At 49.5% G+C, this 8,286-nt stretch overlaps 1 protein-coding gene across 2 annotated transcripts in view; it reads left to right on the plus strand.

Moving 5' to 3' along the window:
* MAMLD1 (mastermind-like domain containing 1) overlaps positions 1-6,704 on the plus strand; it is a 130,069-nt gene extending 123,365 nt beyond the window's left edge. For both annotated transcript variants that reach the window (XM_014529774.1, XM_014529773.1), the window contains exons 5-6: positions 3,137-3,221; positions 4,485-6,704. In XM_014529774.1, coding sequence (XP_014385260.1) covers positions 3,137-3,221; positions 4,485-5,626 — 1,227 coding nt within the window. In that variant the 3' untranslated portion in view covers positions 5,627-6,704. The remainder of the gene's footprint in view (positions 1-3,136; positions 3,222-4,484) is intronic.
* The last annotated feature ends 1,582 nt before the right edge of the window (positions 6,705-8,286 follow it).

Consider the following 8,286-nt stretch of genomic DNA (forward strand, 5'->3'; position numbering starts at 1 on the left):
GTTGGACTCAACTATGCCAGGGAGTAGCAGTAGGGTTTGGGCCAGTCTTTTGAAATCTCTCCTGTCTAGCACACAGATAAAGCACTAGCCCTACTAAAGCACCCATACATGGACCAGGGCTTTGCAGCTTCCTGAGCATCAGAAAGAAGCTTCCAAAAAAGCAACTCTATGACTTTCCAGGTCGCCATTTTGGCGGAAATGTGGCCCCTTGGCCCAGCAGGACTGGGAGGAGCTGTGACAGAAGATCCAGGGCCCTAGTTCTCTGGAAGACTTCCTGCTGGCACCAGCCCAGTCTCATCCCTGTGACCAGCATGGGGAAGCACACCTAGGCTTGAAAAGGACCCACCAACACTGCCCTATCAGTGTCACCTGGTACAATAGGATCCAGTACCATGACAATCACAGCCTTTGAAAAATGAGTCATTTGATGACCTCTTCCAATAAGCATGCTTATGAAAATCCACAGGTTGCAGCAATTTTCAGCCACCCCTTCCTCCTGGTCACTGAAAACATTTGTCATTTCCTGTTTTCTCCATTTTCCAAAGATTCTGATTGTCAGTGTCAAAAGGCAACAACTGTTTTCTTGGGGCTTATCTTTGGAGCACATTGATTCAGAACAAAGGATGGGGGCCTCCATCTGCAAAACAAAGGAAGCAGCCTCCTAGGGAGGCCTGGAGAGTGCTCTGGCTGCTGAGCCAGGGACAACAGGCCCAGGCCCAGAGCACAGGACTGGGAGTGCTCTGGGCAGCCCCAGTAGTATGAAGAGACCCACTTGACAGCAGTGCCCCAGGACCCTAGAGGGCCTGACCCACAGGCTGGATGTCAAGTGTACCCTTTGGACTTGGGAATATGTGTAACCATGCCACTAGCCAGGTTTTCCTTTCAACTCTGGATGCTGTGGGTTTTGTGCTTCCTTGGATGAACACTAGACAACACCCCTCCCTCTCCCTGCAACCTTGGACTATTTAGAAGCAATCTCTTTTATCTGGCAGACACTACCCAGTTCCTCCACTCTCTGACTTTGGTCTCCCATACCTTTGTGGTATCTTTCTTCTCTGCCTCTTTCCTTTTGGGCTCTTCTGCCCTTCCCCTGCTTTTTCTTTGGTTACACTCTGTAACCTCCACCTGCCCTCAACCCCCACCCCTGTACAACTATGTTATTTGATGAAACCTATGGGGCAGCCAGTGGAGAAGAGGTTAAGGTCAGTGTAGACCTAGCCAGCCACAGAAGCCAGTCCCCAGAAGCAGCGGGGTTAGACAGGCAGAGCAACCCAGGGTCTGCAGTTAAGAGACATGGCACTGCCTAGCCATGTTGCTTTGGGCAAGTCATGTAAGCTTTCTTTCTGAGCCTTAGATGTCATGTGAGTAAGCTGCTGTCCATAGATCTTCTGCCCTTCTCTCCTAAGGCTGGTGTAAGGGTAAAAGGGAAGAACACAAGTAAAAGGGCTACCTCAGAAATGCCTGCTTATCCTGAGCATCTCAAGCAGATCCTAGCCCCCCACTCCCTTCCTGATGGCATGGCCTTAGGAGGTCATATGGTCCCTGTACTCCTCAGTATCCAAATCAGTATCTCTGGGATAATAACATGCCTACTTTAAAGGATTGTTGCAACACAATGTGAAATAATGGGTGCAAAGTGTTCAGTACAGTAAGCACGCACGAAGGCAGTTATGCCACCTCCATACTTTAGCAGTAAGAGGACAGCTCCATGGGCCGGCTGAGAAACAGAAACTCCACCACCCACATCCCAGCAGCCACAGGGGAGGGGAGGCAAGAGCGCTGACAGGAAGCAGGCTAAGGCCAGGATGGTGAAATCGCTTCTAGTGTAGTCTGCCCGGTGCCATGTGTTTGTCCTCTCTGCCTTGGCAGGAACTGAGGCCAGGAACTGCCGCCAGGCCTGGGAGCCGGGCACTTTCCCAAGTGCTGGTTCTCTGCCTGCCCCCATCCCACGCCCCAAAGTCAGCTCTCTAAGTGCAGAAAAGCAAGCCATCCCATGTTGTAGGGTCAAGTCTTCTGGCATCCAAGAGGATGCAGCTCAGAAAGTGGACTCAGGGGTGTGCTCCCTGGTGGAGCTGCCTTGGTTATTGGCACACTTGTGAGCAGGCTTCTTGAGAAGGGGGAAGAGATAGCAGTGGATAAGCACTGGACTGGGAGTCAGAACTGGATCGCAGTCAAGCTGGCTCCAAATGGTTGAGAGTCTCTGTGCAAGGGGCAAGTCATGCCTTCCACATGCTCTCATCTGGTTCTCTCTGGACTGTCCCTTGAGCTGCTCCCACACTCTGTGCTGGGACTACAGCCCTCAGGCTTGGCTCCTCCCCTTGGAAATGGAGACAGGAAACTCATCCCAATTATCCATGCTGCAGCCAGTCAGGAGAAAGAAGGGAAGTTGACAGTGAGTGACTACTCTGGGTGTCAGACAGTGCATCTTCTGACCATGTGATCATCCTGCTCTTCCTGCCTGGACCACCCAGAACAATCCTCTGCCTTTTCCCCATGACAAACCAGCAGAATCTGGGTACCCACCACCACATAGCCCAGAGTCGGCTCTGCCCCAGCCTCGGCATCCCTGGTTTGCTCAACCATTTCTAGTCTGTGCGATTTGGAGTTTGAGCCCTACCCCAATCACTTACTGTCCTCTGAATCCAGCCAGTTTGTATGGGTCTCCCTGATACTGGCATGCCCAGACTCTTGTCAGCACTATAGACATGGTCTGGTCAAGACAGAGTAGTGTAGGACTGTCACCTCCCTCCTTCTACATACTCTGCTTCTATTAATGCGACTTAATGTTACATTTGCTCTTTTGGTGACTGCATCTCATTGCTGACCCATCCTGAGCAGAAGGACCTCCAAAATGCCTAAATTTTTTTCTACGTGCTCTTGCTATTAAGCTCTGTGTCTCCTGCCCCATCCTTTGCTGTCGCAGTTGGCTTTTAAACCCAGGTTGCAGAATCCTACCTTTATTTATACCTGTGGAATTTTGCTTGGGAGGGTGGGGCATGCATGCAAGTGTGTGTTGGTGTGTTCACTCATGCTTTCTGCTACACCAAAGCCAAGTCCTGGGTCCCCGCACAGTGATCCCAAGGCAAATATTTCTTGATAGACTTATTCTAACACGTCTTTTTCATCTTCTGTTTAGCAAGAGAAACAGAGATCAGGTCTTATGGCAATGACCCCTGAACAGCAGAGTGCGTATATCGCCCAACAGATGAATCAATTTCAAGGTAAGCAGTTAAGATCAATCTTCCCAAAGGGACAGGCTAGGGGGTGTCATGTGGGATGAGAATTCACCCCAGAGTAAGCAGTTACTGTGGGTGTTTCTGAAAGCATTTTAGGAAAGAGGGGAGGTCTGGGAGTCAGTTCAGGTTGGACCTATCACACTGGAACTTGAGTAGGATCCCAATTAAAGGTCAGGTCTTAATGACTCTGCCACCACTGTGTAATTCAAGAGTTTGATTAAACTAAGTCAGGTGCCTTAAAGCAGTTATTCTCTATTGGAGAAGGGCATACCCCCTAGGGTTTTATCAGAATCAACTGAGGCTGCCACAACCCCAGGGTTCTGACCCTGCCCTTCTTGCTCCCACCCCAGTGACCTTCTATTCTAATAGAATCCTGGACCATCTCCCAGGTGTGGGCAATGGAAAAGAGGTTGAAGTTGTGCCTCAAAGAGTCTGTGGTGGAGGGCTGCCAGAGCCTCCACAGACAGCAGGGTCCCCACCTTATCATGGCAGCTATGAATGCAATCAACTTTTATTGGTCAGAGATACAGCTGTTTGAAAGGGGGAAAAACAGGCATTGTCCCTACTTCTCAGAGCTTCCAGACTAGTCAGGGAAACATGTAAGCAATCCTTACCAGCCGATAGTGACATTGTGCAAGACCAAGGATACTCTCACCTGGGGCTCAGTGAAGGCTGCTTGCCCTCCAACAAGTGGTCAGCATCTTCATTTTAGCCAATGACACCATCATGCCACTGCTCCTCCATTCTCATGCAGAAAACCCTGTTTTGGGGGCCTAAACACCAGCTGAATATTGCACCTGCCCAGGTCAAGCACACTTCAGCTGTAGGGACAGGGAAAACAAGTTCCAGGAAGGCCATTTCATCTGTCAAGGGATGGGCAAGGCCAGGCCTGCGTACAGAGTACTGAGTATGAAAGCAGACCAAGACCCTGACCTCATAGAGCTTATAATCTACTTAAAAAGACAGACAGATAAGCCGGCATTTTTCATCCAACATTATCTGTACTTGGTGGGGGGTAGGCAGGGATGTGTGAACACAGACCCAGGAATCTAAGAGGGCTCCCTAGAAGAACTGCAGTACAGACTGAGGGTGGAGGAACAAAGGGGAGAAGAGTTGAGGAACAGAGGATGCTCAGTAGGAGCCAAGGGTGGAAGGTGAGAAATCAGTGCTAGGCTGGTACTCCCCACCAACAACTGCAGCAAAATTGAGGATGCCTTTGGAATTGACCCCCCTTCTCTCTTTCTGTAGCCGTCCAAGAACAAGTCACCTCCAAGTGTAGCCGGACCAAGGCAAGCCCCCCTTCCAACCAGCACATGATGCTACCCAGAGCTGAGCACCTTCAGAACAACCTGAGTCCAGGAATGATCCCACCCAGCCGGCACCAGAGTCATGGAGGCATGATCTTACCGATCCCAGGCAAAAAGCAAGGAATTTTTAACTCCAGCCCCCTGTTTCCCATATCCTCATGCTCAGGCCAGAACCCCCTGGGCAGCCTTGGCTCTGTCTGCCAATATACACAAATGCCCAAGGCCTCCCCCTCAGGAGTGCTCCTGCCCAGGTTCTGTCCCAGCCCCCAGGGCAGCCAGCCCCTGAGTCCCCACCAGCTCAGACAGCCAAGTGTGCCAAGAATGTCCACCTTGTTCAACAATGCCACATGGGTGGCAGCAGCAACTGCAAACCCAGCAGTCTCAAGGGAACCACTCCCCAGCCAAGTAGATAATAGCGCCCAGCAGCAATTTAACAGCAACTCTATCTTCGCAAAGGCACCTGTGAGATTCTCCCCGATAGCCCCAGCCTGTCCATTGCAGCAGGCAGTTGTGCCTCCCAATCAGGGGACCCCAGGAGACAGGCCTGGCCAGAAGGTCAATGCTTCCCTGGCCAACCCCAGCTTCAGCCTCAGACAGAGCCCACAGCAGTGTCCTGTGCCTGTGCTGAACACCAAGTCCCTCCATCAGGGCATAGACAGCTTTGGTCCCATGAGTCCCATACAGGCCATCGAGCCACCACCAAGCTATGTGGCTGCTGCTGCTGCTGCCGCTGCTGCCTCTACTATCACTGCTAGCCAGTCTCCAGGTCCATTCAATAGAATGGGTCCCCTTACTGAGCTGCCACCCTATGACTTTTTGCCCCAGCCCCACCCCCCATTAAATGATCTGATTTCACCACCTGACTGCAATGAGGTGGATTTCATTGAAGCTCTCTTGAAAGGCTCCAGCACGAGCCCAGATGAAGACTGGGTGTGTGACCTGAGGCTGATCGATGACATTTTAGAAGAGCAGCATGCTGCTGCCCAAAATGCCGCAGCCCAGAATGCTGGCCAAGTCACCCAGAATAGCCAGGATGGCATCCCCAAAGTTGACATCACTTTAGGGAGTGGTGTGAATCCATAGCAAATTCACAACTGGCCCCAGACAGCCACACAAGTGTTTCCTCATTACAATCTGAGTGGCATCAGCCCATGCCCATCCGTCTCTCTACCTATAACAAAATGGAAAGCTGGTGATTTTTCAAAATACCTGTACATATTTGAAAATTTTGTAAATGGTTTTCCTAAACATTAATGACAGAAGTATTTATACTTCCTTTTGTGACTTTGTAAATAAAGTGACGGCTTTTGTTTCAGTACAATTGTGTTGATTATGCATTGTTTGTGTTTATTATACATTGTTGCAAATATGCAGACTGTGTTGTTCGCTCCAATGATCTCTAATAAGCCAGGTGTCTGAGTCGCTTATGGTTTTGATGCAACAGATGATGTGGATGTGACCAAGAGGTGTTGTACAAGCTAACAAATGCCACATAGAAAACCACTTGGCCATTTATTGCCATTTTCACAGAAAATGTCATCTCCTGATGTAATTCTTGATCTCTTTTTTGCAAACCTGTCAGTCTCTGCTAGCTCTTTCCTGATAAGCACATTACAGCATAAGCTGCTTTTATAGTAAGTGCCCTACAGAGGAAGTTTGCAAGGAGGCTGAGAGAGTTATGTAGATTTGGGAAAAGTGAAGAGAGAGAATGTGAGTTGAACACTATCTGAGCTGTCAACCTTGAGGATCTATAGTGTCCTCTCTTTATCATTCAGTCAAGAGAACCTCAGCTTTGCACCTCTCCAGAGACACCCTTGTAGGGTGAAGGTGAGGGGTTCCTGGTTTAAAGCCTTTCAGTACTTGTTTTGATGTAAGGCTTTGTGGTTGGGGAGGTGGGGAGTCTGTAAACATTAATACTTGATTTTTGGTTTGTCATTGATGGTTTCTATCTGCAATTATCGTCATGTATATTTCAGTGTCTGTTACAGAAAACCAACGCCCACTGTCCTGTAAACTTTTCTCAGTGTTCAGACTCTATGTAATCACATTTTAATTGCCACCTCGTATTTTGCCTCTTCGTTTGAAAACTGTCATCTCTTTCAAGCCAAAACCTGTTTGTTTTTTTCCCTTTCTTCTATAATAAACAGCCAGGAGAAAAGTGCCTTCGTTTTCATTTTTTTAAGGGAGCATTCAGTACCTGCAAACCCATGTCAGTGAAACCAGCCAGTGCTTTTGGTTCTTTCAGAGCCTACTTGTGTCCTGCAAATTGGAAAAGATGCTGCAGGGAGGGGCGAGGAGTGAAAAGTTATGTAGGCAAGCAGCAATTGTTTCACATCACAGCATAGAAGCTTGTCATTTGGTGTCTCAGGCCCTTGTTTTATAGAGGAGGAAACAGGACGGGAAGCCACTAAGGTAACTCTCCACTTTGGGGTAAAGGGAGAGTTGCACTGAGAATCTAAACTCTGCACCACAATCCTCTTTCAGCCATGAGGGTGACAGACCTTAATAAAATGTCAACTCCTCCCATGTAAGAGACACCCATATAGAGTGGCTAGAGATGGAGGCTGTACCTTGAAGTAGGTGACATATCTGCTGTGTGGGAGAGTGAAGTTCTTTTACTTCACAAAGACAACCAACAAGGCCCTGATGAAGCCACTGGGCAGCTGAGCACCCCTGCAGTGCATGGTGGGGGGTGGGGTAAGGAAGGATGTCCCATCTCCCATTCCCCAAAGCTCTGATCATCCTGAATGCTGAAGCGGAAAGAGCTCAGCAGGCTGGGGTGTGGATGCCTCAGGAATGCCAGGGATCCCCGTGGCTTATCTTTATGTCCAGGACCACAGCAGAAGGGCAGTCTGCTCCAATTTGCCTGACTGTCTAAAACTTGCCAAGATCCACTCAGTTCCCTTTAGCCCCACCCCTCACATCCCCCAACATTTGCAGCAAGTTGTTTGGCTGCTGGTTGCTTCCTATTTAAACTACACAAAAACAACAGGGACTCCTGTCACCCTACATTAGGGCTACCCCTTAATAGCAAGGAAGTGGCTTTCACAGAGCTTCATCTGAATTTGGCTTATGGTTGAGCCTCATTTCCAGGGACCCTAATAAGATGGCTGGGACCTCTGCCAGGAGTGGTCACGAGCTGAGGTGCTGGTGATGGGTTGTAAGATGTCTCACGTCTCCCCAAAGGTAGCAAAGAAGCTAGTTGGGACACTACTTCCCCATGTGCTATAAAAACACAGCTGAAGCACCAGTTGGGATCAGATGGAGTAACAAAGGAGTACATCCCATTTATTCCCCTAATTGGCTGGGAGAATTTTTATACCTCATCCTCAAGGTACAAAATGTTCCAACATAATGGCATGCTTGGCGAGGCCCATGGACTGAGACAGGCCTGTTCTGTCCAGCAGAGCCTGAAATGCTCTAGGAAGATGCCTGCACCCACCACTCAATGACGACTGAGGGCAAAGATCAACAGGGGTGGAAGCAGGCCTCCACAGCCCGTGGGCCAGAGGGATCATAGAAACAGTCATTGCTCCAAAGCCCTGGCTTTCAGCCCACCAGTTAACACAGGCCCCTCTTGCTTCCTGCAGAGCGTTCTTTGTAGGTCTGGGTAATGGAAGTGTCCTATGACTGCCCCTCAGCTTCTGTCACCACTCCCTGTCATGGTCTCTACTTCTGTTCCCCCTGCCTCTTGATGTTCCCAGAAGCCATCTGCACTGTGCCTCAAGTACCTCAGTGGTGCC

Source organism: Myotis brandtii, unplaced genomic scaffold, assembly GCF_000412655.1.
Source record: "Myotis brandtii unplaced genomic scaffold, ASM41265v1 scaffold695, whole genome shotgun sequence".
NCBI lineage: Eukaryota > Metazoa > Chordata > Mammalia > Chiroptera > Vespertilionidae > Myotis > Myotis brandtii.